General features: G+C 69.6%; 1 protein-coding gene across 1 annotated transcript; it reads right to left on the bottom strand.

Annotated features, from left to right (window-relative positions):
- Positions 1-908: 908 nt before the first annotated feature.
- Positions 909-18,308, bottom strand: LOC142596783 (TBC1 domain family member 10A-like). The gene is given in 16 exon segments (XM_075727254.1): positions 909-992; positions 1,873-1,983; positions 2,430-2,453; positions 2,455-2,547; positions 7,927-7,965; positions 7,968-8,083; positions 12,882-13,071; positions 14,622-14,683; positions 14,921-15,039; positions 15,897-15,907; positions 15,909-15,962; positions 15,964-16,005; positions 16,122-16,229; positions 17,229-17,328; positions 17,571-18,149; positions 18,232-18,308. Coding segments are annotated over 16 exon segments (1,809 nt in total).
- Between the last annotated feature and the right edge of the window lie 362 nt (positions 18,309-18,670).

Raw genomic sequence — 18,670 nt, 5'->3', positions numbered from 1 at the left:
TAGCCCCCATTAACAGCCCCAATTAGCCCTCATTAACAGCCCCAATTAGCCCTCATTAACAGCCCCCATTAGCCCCCATTAACAGCCCCAATTAGCCCCCATTAACAGCCCCCATTAGCCCTCATTAACAGCCCCAATTAGCCCCCATTAACAGCCCCCATTAGCCCTCATTAACAGCCCCAATTAGCCCCCATTAACAGCCCCAATTAGCCCTCATTAACAGCCCCCATTAGCCCTCATTAACAGCCCCAATTAGCCCCCATTAACAGCCCCCATTAGCCCTCATTAACAGCCCCAATTAGCCCTCATTAACAGCCCCAATTAGCCCCCATTGGCTCCCGCTCCCCCCCCTCATTCCCGGCCCCCCCGGCGATGCCCCCGCCCTCATTTGCATATGCAAATCCCCCCCCCCCCCCCCCCCGCGCGCCGCCGCCGCCGCTCACCCGCCCGAGTCCCGCGCGGCGGCTGCTGCGCGGCGCCGCTTCCGCCCGGAAGTGACGTCATCAGCGGGCGCCGCCGCCCGGCGGCCCTTAAAGGGGCCCCGCCCAAAAAACCACTCGGGGCCCAGTCTTTTTTTTTTTTTTTTTTTTTTGCCTTTTTTGACCCAAAAAAGTGAGGGGGCGGGGGGGGGGGAGGGGGCGTCCCGTTAAATAAGCGCACGGGGTGGGGGGAGGGGGGAGCGGAGGGGCGGGGCCTCAGGCGCCAGGGAGCTGTCAATCAACCTCCCGCGCGCGCGGTCAGGGGCGGCCAATCGATCGGCCGAGCGCGCGATCGGGGCCGGTTAGTCGATCGGCCGAGCGCGCGATCGGGGGCCGGTTAATCGATCGGCCGAGCGCGCGATCGGGGCCGGTTAATCGATCGGCCGAGCGCGCGATCAGAGCTGGTTAATCAATGGTCCGATCGCGCGCTCAGGCGCTGCCAATCGATCGCCCGATCTGGGGCGTCGACCGGAGGCCGGCGCAGCCGATGGGGGAGCTGTCAATCACGGGGAGCTGTCAATCACGGGGAGCTGTCAATCACAGGCTGGCCAGGCTCGCTGTCAATCATCCGTCACGGCCGCCAATCGGATCGGCTCGCCCGCGGAGGCAGCTGTCAATCAAGGGGGGCGTCAATCAAAGGGAGCTGTCAATCAAGGGGAGCTGTCAATCAAAGGCTGCCCGTCACAGCCTTCAACGGGAGCCGTCAATCACTGCCAGCAGCTGTCAATCACTCCCGACAGCTGTCAATCACCCCACGGCAGCCGTCAATCACTCCCAGCAGCTGCCAATCAATCACCTGACAGCCGTCAATCACTCCCAGCAGCCGTCAATCACTCCCAGCAGCTGCCAATCAATCACCCGACAGCTGTCAATCACTCCCAGCAGCCGCCAATCACTCTCAGCAGCCGCCAATCAATCACCCGACAGCCGTCAATCACTCCCAGCAGCCGCCAATCATTCACCCGACAGCCGTCAATCACTCCCCGCAGCCGTCAATCAATCACCCGACAGCCATCAATCACTCCCAGCAGCCGCCAATCAATCACCCGACAGCCGTCAATCACTCCCCACAGCCGTCAATCACTCTCAGCAGCCGTCAATCACTCCCAGCAGCCGCCAATCACTCCCCGCAGCCGTCAATCACTCCCTGCAGCCGTCAATCACTCCCCGCAGCCGTCAAATCACTCCCAGCAGCCGCCAATCAATCACCCGACAGCCGTCAATCACTCTCAGCAGCCGCCAATCACTCCCAGCAGCTGCCAATCAATCACCCGACAGCCGCCAATCACTCCCAGCAGCCGCCAATCACTCCCCGCAGCCGTCAATCACTCCCAGCAGCCATCAATCACTCTCAGCAGCCGCCAATCACTCCCCGCAGCCGCCAATCAATCACCCAACAGCCGCCAATCACTCCCCGCAGCTGCCAATCAATCACCCGACAGCTGTCAATCACTCCCAGCAGCCGCCAATCAATCACCCGACAGCCGTCAATCACTCCCCGCAGCTGCCAATCAATCACCCGACAGCCGTCAATCACTCCCTGACAGCCGTCAATCACTCCCCGCAGCCGCCAATCAATCACTCACTCCCTCCCCGCCCCCTCACCTGCCCGGCCGCCGCCCGCCCCCCCCGGGGGCTCCGGCCGCCGCTCGGGGTTGGGCTCCGGTGGTCGCCGCCGCCGCTCCTCCTGCGCCCCTCCCCCCCGCCCCTCCCCCGCCCCCGGCAGCCGCAGCCGGTAGCGCCCCAGCAGCCCCCGCCCCGGGGGGGGCCCCCCCCTTTCTGGGGATCCCCCTCCCCCTCCCTCGCCGCCCCCCCTTCCCGCCGGCGCCCCTCCCCCCCCGGGGGGGGTCCCCGCCGTCTCCGGGGGCCCCTGGGAGCCCGGGGGGGTCCCCGCGGGGGGGGGGGTCCCCGGCCGCCCCCCGCTGCCGCTGCTGCAGGATGGCGCGGGGCCCCGTGCAGCCGGGGGGGGGGGCGGCCGCTGCAGCTCCCCCCGCGTCTCCCGCCAGCGCCGCAGCTGCGCCCCGCTCTCCCGCTCCAGCAGCGCCTCCGTCACCGGCACCGACGTCACCTGCGCGGGGGCGCGGGGGGGACACGGGGGGGACACGGGGGCACGGGGGGACACGGGGGGCACGGGGGGGACACGGGGGCGCGGGGGGGACACGGGGGGACACGGGGGCACGGGGGGACACGGGGGGACATGGGGGGACACGGGGGCACGGGGACACGGGGGGACACAGGGGGACGGGGGGACACGGGGGGACACGGGGGCACGGGGGGACACGGGGGGACACGGGGGCACGGGGGAACACGGGGGGACATGGGGGGGACACGGGGGGACACGGGGGCACGGGGGGACACGGGGGGACACGGGGGGACACGGGGGGACGGGGGGACACGGGGACACGGGGGGACACGGGGGGACACGGGGGCACGGGGGAACACAGGGGGACGGGGGGACACGGGGGGACACGGGGGGACACGGGGGGACACGGGGGCACGGGGACACGGGGGACACGGGGGCACGGGGACACGGGGGGACACAGGGGGACGGGGGGACACGGGGGGACACGGGGGGACACGGGGGGACACGGGGGCACGGGGACACGGGGGACACGGGGGCACGGGGACACAGACACGGACACGGGGACACGGGGGGACACGGGGGCACGGGGACACGGGGGGCACGGGGGGACACGGGGGGACACGGGGGCACGGGGGGTCACAGGGACACGGGGGGACACGGGGGGACAAGGGGGGCACGGGGGGACACAGGGACACGGGGGGACACGGGGGCACGGGGGGACACGGGGGCACGGGGGGACACGGGGGGACATGGGGGGACACGGGGGGACATGGGGGGACACGGGGGCACGGGGACACGGGGGGACACAGGGGGACGGGGGGACACGGGGGGGACACGGGGGGACACGGGGGCACGGGGACACGGGGGGACACGGGGGCACGGGGACACAGACACGGACACGGGGACACGGGGGGACACGGGGGCACGGGGGGACACGGGGGCACGGGGGGACACGGGGGGACACGGGGGCACGGGGGGACACGGGGGGACACGGGGGGACACGGGGGGGACACGGGGGGACACGGGGGGACACGGGGGCACGGGACACGGGGGACACGGGGGCACGGGGACACAGACACGGACACGGGGGACACGGGGGGACACGGGGGCACGGGGACACGGGGGCACGGGGGGACACGGGGGGACACGGGGGGACATGGGGGGGACACGGGGGCACGGGGACACGGGGGGACACAGGGGGACGGGGGGACACGGGGGGACACGGGGGGACACGTGGGGCACGGGGACACGGGGGGACACGGGGGGCACGGGGACACAGACACGGACACGGGGACACGGGGGGGACACGGGGGCACGGGGACACGGGGGGACACAGGGGGACGGGGGGACACGGGGGGACACGGGGGGACACGGGGGGACACGGGGGCACGGGGACACAGACACGGACACGGGGACACGGGGGGACACGGGGGCACGGGGGGTCACAGGGACACGGGGGGGGGGGGACACGGGGGGACAAGGGGCACGGGGGGACACAGGGACACGGGGGGACACGGGGGCACGGGGGGACACGGGGGGCACGGGGGGACACGGGGGGGACATGGGGGGACACGGGGGGACATGGGGGGGACACGGGGGCACGGGGGACACGGGGGGACACGGGGGGACACGGGGGCACGGGGACACAGACACGGACACGGACACACGGGGGGACACGGGGGCACGGGGGGACACGGGGGGACACGGGGGGACACGGGGGCACGGGGGGACACGGGGGGACACGGGGGCACGGGGGGACACAGGGACACGGGGGGACACGGGGGGACACGGGGGGCACGGGGGGACACGGGGACACGGGGGCACGGGGACACGGGGGGACATGGGAGCACGGGGGGACACAGGGACACGGGGGGACACGGGGGGCACGGGGGGACACGGGGGCACGGGGGGACACGGGGGGACACGGGGGCACGGGGACACGGGGGGACACGGTGGGCACGGGGGGGACACGGGGGACACGGGGGCACGGGGACACGGGGGGACACGGGGGCACGGGGGGACACGGGGGCACGGGGGGGACACGGGGGGACACGGGGGGACACGGGGGCACGGGGACACGGGGGGACACGGGGGGACACGGGGCACGGGGGGACACGGGGGGACACGGGGGCACGGGGGGTCACAGGGACACGGGGGGGACACGGGGGGACAAGGGGGGCACGGGGGGACACAGGGACACGGGGGGACACGGGGGCACGGTGGGGACACGGGGGCACGGGGGGACACGGGGGGACATGGGGGGACACGGGGGGACATGGGGGGACACGGGGGCACGGGGACACGGGGGGACACAGGGGGACGGGGGGACACGGGGGGACACGGGGGGGACACGGGGGCACGGGGACACGGGGGGACACGGGGGCACGGGGACACAGACACGGACACGGGGACACGGGGGGACACGGGGGCACGGGGGGACACGGGGGCACGGGGGGACACGGGGGGACACGGGGGCACGGGGGGGGACACAGGGGACACGGGGGGACACGGGGGGGACACGGGGGGACACGGGGGGACACGGGGGCACGGGGACACGGGGGACACGGGGGCACGGGGACACAGACACGGACACGGGGACACGGGGGGACACGGGGGCACGGGGACACGGGGGCACGGTGGGGACACGGGGGGACACGGGGGGGACATGGGGGGACACGGGGGGCACGGGACACGGGGGGACACAGGGGGGGGGGGACACGGGGGGACACGGGGGGACACGGGGGCACGGGGACACGGGGGGACACGGGGGCACGGGGACACAGACACGGACACGGGGGACACGGGGGGACACGGGGGCACGGGGACACGGGGGGACACAGGGGGACGGGGGGACACGGGGGGACACGGGGGGACACGGGGGGACACGGGGGCACGGGGACACGGGGGACACGGGGCACGGGCACGGGGACACAGACACGGACACGGGGACACGGGGGGACACGGGGGCACGGGGGGTCACAGGGACACGGGGGGACACGGGGGGTACAAGGGGGCACGGGGGGACACAGGGACACGGGGGGACACGGGGGCACGGGGGGGACACGGGGGCACGGGGGGACACGGGGGGGACATGGGGGGACACGGGGGGGACATGGGGGGACACGGGGGCACGGGGACACGGGGGGACACGGGGGGACACGGGGGCACGGGGACACGGGGGGACCGGGGGCACGGGGACGACACAGACACGGACACGGACACACGGGGGGACACGGGGGCACGGGGGGACACGGGGGGACACGGGGGGACCGGGGGCACGGGGGGGACGGGGGCACGGGGGACACGGGGGCACGGGGGGACACAGGGACACGGGGGGACACGGGGGGGACACGGGGGCACGGGGGGGACACGGGGACACGGGGGCACGGGGACACGGGGGGACATGGGAGCACGGGGGGACACAGGGACACGGGGGGACACGGGGGCACGGGGGGACACGGGGGCACGGGGGGACACGGGGGGACACGGGGGGCACGGGGACACGGGGGGACACGGGGGCACGGGGGGACACGGGGACACGGGGGCACGGGGACACGGGGGGACACGGGGGGCACGGGGGGACACGGGGGCACGGGGGGGACACGGGGGGACACGGGGGGACACGGGGGCACGGGGACACGGGGGGACACGGGGGGACACGGGGGGACACGGGGGGCACGGGGGACACGGGGGGACACGGGGGGGACACGGGGGGCACGGGGGGACACGGGGGGACACGGGGGCACGGGGGGGACACGGGGACACGGGGGCACGGGGACACGGGGGCACGGGGGGACACGGGGGCACGGGGGGACACGGGGACACGGGGGCACGGGGACACGGGGGCACGGGGGGGACACGGGGGCACGGGGGGACACGGGGCACAGGGGGACAAGGGGGCACGGGGGGACACAGGGACACGGGGGGACACGGGGACACGGGGGGGACAAGGGGGCACGGGGGGACACAGGGGGACACGGTGGGACATGGGGACACGGGGGCACGGGGGGACACGGGGGGACACGGGGACACGGGGGCACGGGGGGGACACGGGGGGACACGGGGACACGGGGACACGGGGGGGACACGGGGGGACACGGGGGGACACGGGGACACGGGGACACGGGGGCACGGGGGGACACAGACACAGACACAGGGACACGGGGGGACACGGGGGGACAAGGGGACACACGGGGACACAGACAGACACAGGGACACGAGGACACACGAGGACACAGACACGGGGGGACACAGGGGGACACGGGGGGACATGGGGACACGGGGGGACACAGGGGGACACGGACACAGGGACACGGGGGGACACGGGGGGACAAGGGGACACGGGGACACAGACACAGACACACGGACACGGGGACACGGGGGGACACGGGGGGACACGGGGGGACAAGGGGACACGGGGACACAGACACAGACACACGGACACGGGGACACACGGGGGCACACGGGGACACGGGGGCATGGGGGGACAAGGGGGCACGGGGGGACACGGGGGGACAGACACGGACACGGGGACACGGGGGGACACAGGGGCACGGGGACACGGGCACGGACACAGGGACATGGGGACACAGGGACACAGGGATACCGGGACACATGGACATGGGGACACATGGACACGGACATGGGGACACAGGGACACATGGACATGGGGACACACAGACACGGGGATGGGGACACCGGGACACAGGGATACCGGGACACATGGACATGGGGACACACGGACACGGGGATGGACACAGACACAGACACAGGGAAACATGGACATGAGGACACGGGGGACACATGGATGTGGGGACACACGGACACGGGGACACACGGCCACGCTGCGTCATCACGGCCACCACCAGCCACGTCCCCCCAAAGCCCCCAGGAGCCCCCCCCCCATGGCCCCGTGTGCCCCCCATGGCCCCCACATCCCCCATGCCCCCCACATCCCCCCACATCCCCCCACGCCCCCCCATGTCCCCCATGCCCCCCCATGCCCCCCATGCCCCCCATGCCCCCACGTCCCCCCATGTCCCCCATGCCCCCCCACGTCCCCCATGCCCCCCACACCCCCCACATCCCCCATGTCCCCCCATGCCCCCACGTCCCCCCACATCCCCCCATGCCCCCCATGCCCCCACATCCCCCCACATCCCCCCATGTCCCCCCACGCCCCCCCATGCCCCCCACATCCCCCCACGTCCCCCCCATGCCCCCCCCATGCCCCCCACATCCCCCCACGCCCCCCACATCCCCCCACATCCCCCCATGCCCCCCACATCCCCCCACATCCCCCCACGCCCCCCACATCCCCCCACGCCCCCCACGCCCCCCACGCCCCCGTGTCCCCGCCCCCACCTGGTGCACCAGGGCGTCCTCGTGCAGGCCGGGGGGGGGGGGACGCTGCGCAGCCGCTCCATGGTCTCGTACATCCCCTGGCAGCTCCGCAGCTTCTCGGGGGTCCCCAGCGCCTGGCGCAGCAGCACCAGCCCCACCCGGAACATGATCTTCACCCCTGCGGCGGGGACGGGGCGTGAGCGGGGGGCGCGGGGCGTGGGGACGGGGCGGTTGGCGTGAAGATACGGGGCGTGGGACATGGATATGGGGTGTGGGACATGGGGATGGGGCGTGGGACGTGGGGACGGGACGTGGGACGTGGGGACGGGGCGTTGGCGTGAAGATACGGGGCGTGGGACATGGATATGGGGTGTGGGACGTGGGGATGGGGCGTGGGACGTGGGGACGGGACGTGGGACGTGGGGACGGGGCGTTGGCGTGAAGATACAGGGCGTGGGACATGGATATGGGATGTGGGACGTGGGGATGGGGCATGGGACGGGGCGTGGGACGTGGGGATGGGACGTGGGACATGGATATGGGATGTGGGACGTGGGGATGGGGCGTGGGGATGGGACGTGGGACATGGATATGGGATGTGGGACATGGGGATGGGGCGTGGGATGTGGGGATGGGATGTGGGGATGGGACGTGGGACATGGATATGGGATGTGGGACGTGGGGATGGGGCGTGGGACGTGGGGATGGGGCGTTGGCATGAAGATACGGGATGTGGGACATGGATATGGGATGTGGGATGTGGGATGTGGGGATGGGGCGTGGGGATGGGATGTGGGGATGGGATGTGGGTCATGGATATGGGATGTGGGACGTGGGGACGGGGCGTGGGGATGGGATGTGGGACATGGATATGGGATGCGGGACGTGGGGATGGGGCGTGGGGATGAGACGTGGGATGTGGGGATGGGGCGTTGGCATGAAGATACGGGACGTGGGACATGGATATGGGATGTGGGACATGGGGATGGGGCATGGGATGTGGGGACGGGACGTGGGATTGTGGGGACGGGGCGTGGGACGTGGGGACGGGGCGTTGGCATGAAGATACGGGACGTGGGACATGGATATGGGATGTGGGACGTGGGGATGGGGCGTGGGACGTGGGGATGGGACGTGGGACATGGATATAGGGTGTGGGACGTGGGGATGGGGCGTGGGACGTGGGGACGGGGCGTTGGCATGAAGATACGGGACGTGGGACATGGATATGGGATGTGGGACGTGGGGATGGGGCGTGTGGACGTGGGGATGGGGCGTGGGACGTGGGGATGGGGCGTGGGACGGGGCGTGGGACGTGGGGATGGGGTGTGGGATGTGGGGATGGGACGTGGGACATGGATATGGGGGTGTGGGACGTGGGGATGGGGCATGGGACGTGGGGATGGGATGTGGGGATGGGATGTGGGTCATGGATATGGGATGTGGGACATGGGGATTGGGGCGTGGGACGTGGGGACGGGACGTGGGGATGGGACGTGGGACATGGATATGGGATGTGGGACGTGGGGATGGGGCATGGGACGGGGCGTGGGACGTGGGGATGGGACGTGGGACATGGATATGGGATGTGGGACGTGGGGATGGGGCATGGGACGGGGCGTGGGACGTGGGGATGGGACGTGGGGACATGGATATGGGATGTGGGACGTGGGGATGGGACGTGGGACATGGATATGGGATGTGGGACGTGGGGATGGGGCGTGGGACGTGGGGGATGGGGTGTGGGACGTGGGGATGGGGCGTTGGCATGAAGATACGGGACGTGGGACATGGATATGGGATGTGGGACGTGGGGACGGGGCGTGGGGATGGGACGTGGGACATGGATATGGGATGTGGGACGTGGGGATGGGGCGTGGGGATGAGACGTGGGATGTGGGGATGGGGCGTTGGCATGAAGATACGGGACGTGGGACATGGATATGGGATGTGGGACGTGGGGATGGGGCATGGGATGTGGGGATGGGGCGTGGGGACGGGGCGTGGGACGTGGGGACGGGGCGTGGGACGTGGGGATGGGACGTTGGCATGAAGATACGGGACGTGGGACATGGATATGGGATGTGGGACATGGGGATGGGGCATGGGACGTGGGGATGGGACGTGGGGATGGGACATGGGGATGGGGCGTGGGACATGGGGATGGGATATGGCATGTGGGGATGGGACGTTGGCATGAAGATACAGGACGTGGGATGTGGGGATGGGACGTGGGATGTGCGGATGGGATGTTGGCATGAAGATACGGGGCGTGGGACGTGGGGATGGGACGTTGGCATGAAGATACGGGGACATGGGACACAGATACGGGATGTGGGACGTGGGGATGGGACGTGGGGACGGGACGTTGGCATGAAGATACGGGACGTGGGACATGGATATGGGATGTGGGACGTGGGGATGGGGCGTGGGGACGGGACGTGGGACGTGGGGATGGGGGTGTTGGCATGAAGATACGGGACGTGGGACATGGATATGGGATGTGGGACGTGGGGATGGGGCGTGGGGACGGGACGTGGGACGTGGGGATGGGGCGTTGGCATGAAGATACGGGACGTGGGACATGGATATGGGATGTGGGATGTGGGATGTCGGGATGGGGCGTGGGGATGGGGCGCAGGACGTGGGGATGGGACGTTGGCATGAAGATATGGGACGTGGGACATGGATATAGGACACGGGACATGGATATGGGGCGTGCGACATGGGGATGGGGTGTCGGACGTGGGGATGGGACGTGGGGACGGGGCGTGGGACGTGGGGATGGGACGTTGGCATGAAGATACGGGACGTGGGACGTGGATATGGGACATGGGACGTGGGGATGGGATGTGGGACGTGGATATGGGACGTGGGACACACATACGGGATGCGGGACGTGGGGACAGGACGTTGGCATGAAGATACGGGATGCAGTGGTGGGACGTGGGGACAGGGCATGGGACGTGGGGATGGGATGTGGGACGTGGATACGGGACGTTGACATGGGGATACGGGATGTGGTGTGGGACATGGGACATGGGGACGGGATGTGGGGACACGGATGTGGGACGTGGGGATGGGACGCAGGATGTGGGGATGGGACGTGGGGACGGGACGTGGGACGTGGATATGGGACGTTGGCATGAAGATACGGCCCATGGGACGTGGATATGGGACGTGGGACGTGGATATGGGACGTTGGCATGAAGATACGGCCCATGGGACGTGGGGACGGGACGTGGGACGTGGATATGGGACGTTGGCATGAAGATACGGCCCATGGGACATGGGGACGGGACGTGGGACGTGGATACGGGACGTTGGCATGAAGATACGGCCCATGGGACGTGGATATGGGACGTGGGACGTGGATATGGGACGTTGGCATGAAGATACGGCCCATGGGACGTGGATATTGGGACGTGGGACGTGGATATGGGACGTTGGCATGAAGATACGGCCCATGGGACGTGGGGACGGGACGTGGGACGTGGATATGGGACGTTGGCATGAAGATACGGCCCATGGGACGTGGGGACGGGACGTGGGACGTGGATATGGGACGTTGGCATGAAGATACGGCCCATGGGACGTGGATATGGGACGTGGGACGTGGATATGGGACGTTGACATGAAGATACGGCCCATGGGACGTGGATATGGGACGTGGGACGTGGATATGGGACGTTGGCATGAAGATACGGCCCATGGGACGTGGATATGGGACGTGGGACGTGGATATGGGACGTTGGCATGAAGATACGGCCCATGGGACGTGGATATGGGACGTGGGACGTGGATATGGGACGTTGGCATGAAGATATGGGACGTAAGGGCATGGATGCAGGACATGAAGACATGGATGCGGACGTGGGGCGTAGATATGGGGCGTGGGACGTGACCATGGGGCGTTGGCATGAAGATACGGGACGTGGGGACACGGATGTGGGACGTGGATATCGGACATGGACACAGGAGGTGGACGTGGGCCACAGCTACAGGCCACGGATGTGGGACATGGATATTGGATGTGGGTGGACACGGGCCGTGGCTACACGGCACAGACACGGGCCGCGGCTATTGGATGCGGACACGTGCCGCGGCTACACGGCACAGACACGGGCTGCAGCTATCGGATGCGGACATGTGCCACGGCTACACGGCACGGACATGGACCACAGCTATCAGATGTGGACATGGGCCGCGGCTACACGGCACGGACACGGGCCGCGGCTATTGGATGCGGACACGTGCCGCGGCTACACGGCACGGACATGGACCACAGCTATCGGATGCGGACATGTGCCGCGGCTACACGGCACGGACATGGGCCGCGGCTATTGGATGCGGACACGTGCCGCGGCTACACGGCACGGACATGGACCACAGCTATCGGATGCGGACATGTGCCGCGGCTACGCGGCACGGACATGGACCACAGCTATCGGATGCGGACATGTGTCGTGGCTACACGGCACGGACATGGACCACAGCTATCAGATGTGGACACGGGCCGCGGCTACACGGCACGGACACGGGCCGCGGCTATTGGATGCGGACACGTGTCGTGGCTACACGGCACGGACACGGGCCGCGGCTATCGGATGCGGACACGTGCCGCGGCTACGCGGCACGGACATGGACCACAGCTATCGGATGCGGACATGTGTCGTGGCTACACGGCACGGACATGGACCACAGCTATCAGATGTGGACACGGGCCACGGCTACACGGCACGGACACGGGCCGCGGCTATTGGATGCGGACACGTGCCGCGGCTACACGGCACGGACATGGACCACAGCTATCAGATGTGGACACGGGCCACGGCTACACGGCACGGACATGGACCGCAGCTATCGGATGTGGACACGGGCCGCGGCTACACGGCACGGACACGGGCCGCGGCTATCGGATGCGGACACGTGCCGCGGCTACACGGCACGGACACGGGCGCGGCTGCGGGCCCTACCCTCGCAGAAGAACATGTCCCAGACGCGCAGCACGGCGGCCCAGGGCAGGCTGCGGGCGAAGATGCACATGAACCACTCGGTCAGGTACAGCACCGGCTCCACCCGGAAGCGCCGCAGGTGCCGGTGGGCGGCGGGGGCCGCGCGCCGCACCAGCGCCCCGAACACCTCCCCGTCCAGCTGCACGGCCTCCTGGGAGGGCACGGGGGGGGTCAGCGGGGCCCCGACCCCCGCCAGCCCCCGCCGGCCCCCCCCGGCGGCGCCCCGCTGGCCCCCGCCGGCCCCCGTTGACCACCATTGGCTCCCGTTGACCACCATTGACCACCATTGGCTCCCGTTGACCACCACTGACCACCGTTGGACCCTGTTGACCACCATTGACCCCCACCAGCCCCCGTTGACCACCATTGACCACCATGGGCTCCCGTTGACCACCATTGACCCCCATTGGTTCCCGTTGACCACCATTGACCCCCAGAATCTCCCCATTGACCCCCACTGGCCCCCGTTGGCCACCACTGACCACCATTGGACCCTGTTGACCACCACTGACTGCCCCCGTTGACCACCGTTGACCACCATGGGCTCCCGTTGACCACCATTGACCACCATTGGTTCCCGTTGACCACCGCTGACCACCGTTGGACCCCGTTGACCAGCACTGACTGCCCCCGTTGACCACCGTTGATCCCCACCAGTCCCCGTTGACCACCATTGACCACCATGGGCTCCCACTGACCACCATTGACCACCATGGGCTCCCACTGACCACCACTGACCACCATTGCACCCCATTGACCACCACTGACTGCCCCCGTTGACCACCATTGACCCCCACTGGCCCCCGTTGACCACCGTTGACCACCATTGGCTCCCATTGACCACCACTGACCACCACTGGCCCCCGTTCACCACCATTGGCCCACACTGACCACCATTGACCCCCACTAGCCACTGTTGACAACCATTGATCCCCAGAGTCTCCCCATTGACCCCCACTGGCCCCCATTGACCACCATTGACCCCTGCTGGCCCCCGTTGACCACCACTGATCACTACTGGACCCCGTTGACCACCACTGGCCACCATTGCCCCCCGTTGACCACCACAGACCACCATTGGCTCCCAGTGACCACCATTGACCCCCACTAGCCCCCGTTGACCACCATTGACCCCCAGCATCTCCCCATTGACCCCCACTGGCCCCATTGACCACCATTGACCCCCACTGGCCCCATTGACCACCATTGACCCCTGCTGGCCCCCGTTGACCACCATTGACCCACATTGGTCCCCGCTAACCCCTGTTGACCACCATTGGCTCCCGTCAACCACCGTTGACCACCATTGACGCCCAGCATCTCCCCATTGACCCCCGTTAGCCCCCGTTGGCCACCATTGGCCCCCATTGGCTCCCATTGAGCACTCTCGACCACTATGGACCCCCAGCGTCTCCCCATTGACCCCCGTCAGCCACCATTGACCCCCATTGGCTCCCATTGACCACCATTGACCCCCAGCGTTTCCCCATTGGCCCCCATTGACCCCCTTTGGCCCCTGTTGGCCACCATGGATGCCCAGCATCTTCCCATTGGCCCCCATTGACCTCCGTTGACCCCCTTTGACCCCCGTTGGCCCCCATCGCCCTTCATGGACCGCCACTGCCCCCCAGTGCCCCCCATCATTTCCCATCACCCCCCGCTGCCCCCCATCACCCCCCGTTGCCCCCCGGCCCCCCTCACCAGGCCGGCGCTGTAGTAGCCGGGCAGGTATTTCTCGCAGATCTGCACCAGGCACCAGAAGGCTTGCTGGGGGGGGGGGGGGGGGGGAGGGGGGTCAGCGGGGTGACCCCACATCCGGGACCCCCCCCCCTGCCCCCCTGCCCCCCCCCCGGCCCCACTGACGCCCCCCAACCTCCCCATCACCCCACCCCACCCCTCCCATTCCCAGGCCTCCGTGACCCCCCGGTCCCTGGTGCCCCCCGTGACCCCCACGAACCCCAGGTCCCTGGTGCCCCCCATGACCCCCGTGACCCCGTGACCCCACCTCGCGGGCATGTGCATGAGCAGGACGGCGGCGACGGGGGCCTGGGCCTGGCAGTAGCCCTCCTGGGGCCGGTAGACGGTGTAGGCCTTCAGGATGCGGTAGAGGTCCTGCTGCCTGCGGGCGGGGCCGGGGGAGGAGCCAGCCGCCGGGGGGCGGGGTCAGGGCTCGGGGGAGGGGGCTAACCACGGAAGGGGAGGAGCCAGCGGGGAAGGGAAAGGGGTAGACAAGGAAGGGAGAGGGAGGAGCCAACCCGCAGGAGGAGGAGCCAAGCAATTAGGGGAGGGGCCAGGCTGGAGGGGGGAGGGGCCAGCCCCGAGGGAGAGCAGGCAGCGGGGAGGGGGAGGAGCCAGGCCTTTAGGGGAGGGGCCAGCCCAGAAAGGGGGAGGAGCCATCTTGGAGGGGGAGGAGCCAGTCTGGAGGAGGAGGAGTCAGCTCGGAGGGGGAGGGGCTAACCCATAAGGGGAGGAGCCAACCCACTGGGGAGGAGTGACCCAGAAGGGGAGGGACCAACCCAGAAGAGGAGGAGCCAACCCCTTAGGAGAGGAGCCAATCAGAAGGGGAGGGGCCAACCCCTTAGGGGAGGAGCCAATCAGAAGGGGAGGGGCCAACCCCTTAAGGGAGGAGCCAATCAGAAGGGGAGGGGCCAACCAGAAGGCGCAGAGGTGACCCAGAAGGGGAGGGGCCACCCTGGAGAAGGGGTGGAGCCATTCACAAAGGGGTAGTGCCCACCTGGGGGGCGTGGCCACCTCGAGGGGTGTGGCCACGAGGGGCGTGGCCACCAAGGAGGGGGCGTGGCCACCAAGGAGGGGGCGTGGCCACCCAGGGGAACCCATTCAAGAGCTGCCAGGGATGGGCCTGGGAGGGGCGTGGCCTAGGTGGGCGTGACCACAGGGAAGAGGGGGGCGTGTCCCCGCCGAGTGGGCGTGTCCCGGGGAGGTGGGCGTGTCCCGGGGGAGGTGGGCGTGGCCTACCCGTGCCCGCCCCCGGGCGGCGAACATCTCGTGGAAGGGGAACTGGCGGTGCAGGTCCTTCTCGACTGGCGTCCAGCCACCGCGCCTCCCCCGGCTGCCGCTCCAGCTCCTGCCGGCGGGGCGGGCGTCACCCCCGGGGCCACGCCCACCCCCGGGGCCACGCCCACCCCCGCGGCCACGCCCCCCGGGGCCACGCCCACCCCCCGCCCCCCCCCATCCCCTCACCTGGAAGAGGCCGGGGTTGCGGTCCAGCAAGGTTTTGCTGTCGGAGAGGAGCTGCCAGGCCCGGGCTCGCAGGGAAGAGGGGATGCCTTTGCGGCAGCGCAGCTTCACCTGACCCACGGCAGGACCCCACGGCGAGACCCACGGACGGACAGACCCACGGCGAGGACCCACGGCGAGACCCACGGCCCCCACCGTCAGGCAGACGCAGCCCCCGTGGCATGCCGTGGGGTGGGAGGGCCCCCCCGAGCCCCTCTATGGGGCAGGAGGACCCCCCCCAGAGCTGCTATGGGGCAGGAGAAGCCCCCCAAACCCCTCTATGGGGCAGGAGGAAAACCCCCCCCCCCAACCCCTCTATGGGGCACCAGAACTCGCCGAGAACCGCGGTATTGCGGAAAATCTCTCTTCTCCAGCCCTGCTATGGGGCAAGAGAATCGCCCCCATGGTCTGCTGTGGGGCAGGAGGACCCCCAGAACCGTTCTGTGGGGCAGAAAGACACCCCCAGAGCTTGCTATGGGGCAGGAGGACCCCCCCAGAACCCCCTAGACATCAGAATAAGTCCTCGAGCCCTGCAATGCGGCAGGACGATCCCCCCAGGACCTGCTATAGGGCAGGAGGACCCCCCCTTAGTCCTGCTATAGGGCAGGAGGACCCCCCCAAACCCCTCTATGGGGGCAGGAGGACCCCGCGCAGCCCCTGCTATGGGAAAGAGAACACCCCCAGGACCTGCTATGGGGCAGGAGAACCCCCCCTTAGTCTGCTATAGGGCAGGAGGACCCCCCCAAACCCCTCTATGGGGCAGGAGGACCCCGCGCAGCCCTGCTATGGGAAAGAGAACACCCCCAGGACCTGCTATGGGGCAGGAGAACCCCCCCTTTAGTCCTGCTATAGGGCAGGAGGACCCCCCCAAACCCCTCTATGGGGCAGGAGGACGCCGTGCAGCCCTGCTATGGGAAAGAGAACACCCCCAGGACCTGCTATGGGGCAGGAAGAGACCCAAAAACCCCCGCCCGGGCTGAAAGATCTACCCCCCCCGAACCCCCTGTGGGTCATGGCCGCCCCCCACCCTGGGACCCCCCAGCCCGGTCCCCGCCGTGGGGCAGGACCCACCTTCTGGTAGCGCCGCAAGAGCCACTTGTCCCAGTGGTTGAACATCTCCAGCCACTTCAGCTCCCGCAGCCGCGCCACGTCCACGGGCACCGAGCTCTCCCTGGGTTGGGGGGGGGGGCGGGTGGTGGGTGTGGGGGGTCCCCGACACCCCCCCAGCCCCACGGCGAGCCCCCCGCCAAAGCCAGCCCCACACCTGGGGTGTCCCAGCCGCCCTCCTGGGAACCCAGAGGCGACGGTGCGGGGGAAGATGTGGGCCCCGTGGGGTGTCCCAGCCGGGGAGGGGGCGGGCGGGGGGGGACACTGCGTTTTTGGGGCGGAACGTCCCGTTTCGGGGTCACTCACAGCGCCTCGCAGTACTGGCTGCCCCCCAAGAAGCCGTAGCGGTCGGTGCGGCGGTAGGACGGCGCCGCCACTTCCGAGTCGGAGCCCATGGAGCTGACGTCGTCGGGGAAGGAGCTGGCCAAGGACTCCAGCGTCCCCGACAGGAGGCTCACCGAGTCCAGGTCCGCCCCCGCGGCCCCGGGATGCCGGCCCCCAGGCTGCCCTGCGAGCCCCGCCCCGGCCCGTTGGCCCCCGCCAGGCTCCGCTCCCCCGGAGAGCCCGAAATGGCCGCCGGCGGGGGCTGCCGACGGCTCCAAGATGGCCGCCGTCGAGGCGGCGGGGGTCTCCGGCGCCGCCGCGGATGGACTTGGCCCTAAGATGGCCGCCGCGGAGGTCCCGTGAGGCTCCAGCTCCTCGTTGGCTACCGTTACTTCTCCATTGGCCGCCGTTGACCCCATGCTGGCCGCCGTTGACCCCAAGATGGCTGCCGTTGACGTCCCGTCAGCTTCTGGCTCCTCATTGGCTGCCGTTGACCCCACATTGGCTGTCGTTGACCCTGGGATGGCCACCGCTGACCTCCCGTGGGCTTCAGGCTCCTCACTGGCCACAGCTGACCCCAAGGTGGCCCCTGCTGACCCCCGCAACGCTGGGCACCGTTGACCCTAAGATGGCTGCCGCTGACCTCCCGTGGCTTTCTGGCTCCTCATTGGCTGCCGTTGACCCCTTGATGGCCTCCGTTGACCCCGAGATGGCCGCCATCAACCTCCCGCGGGCTTCTGGCTCCTGATTGGCTGCTTGTCGGCTCCGCGTTGGCCACCATTGGACCCCGAGTTGGCCACCGTTGACCCCACAACGCTGGGCACCGTTGACCCCGAGATGGCTGCCACTGACCTCCCGCAGGCTTCTGGCTCCTCATTGGCTGCCGTTGACCCCTTGACGGCCTCCGTTGACCCCGCGCTGGCCCGCCGTTGACCTCCCGCTGGCCTCTGTTGACCCTGCGCTGGCGGTCACTGACCCCGTGCTGGTGGCCGTTGACCCTGCGCTGGCCGTTGACCCCCACGCTGGCCCACCGTTGACCCCGTGGTGGCGGCCGTTGACCCTGCGCTGGCCACCGTTGACCC

Source organism: Pelecanus crispus (genome assembly GCF_030463565.1).
Source record: "Pelecanus crispus isolate bPelCri1 chromosome 23 unlocalized genomic scaffold, bPelCri1.pri SUPER_23_unloc_1, whole genome shotgun sequence".
NCBI lineage: Eukaryota > Metazoa > Chordata > Aves > Pelecaniformes > Pelecanidae > Pelecanus > Pelecanus crispus.
The sequence above is the reverse complement of the archived record's forward strand: the minus strand, read 5'-3'. Positions and strand labels throughout refer to the sequence as shown.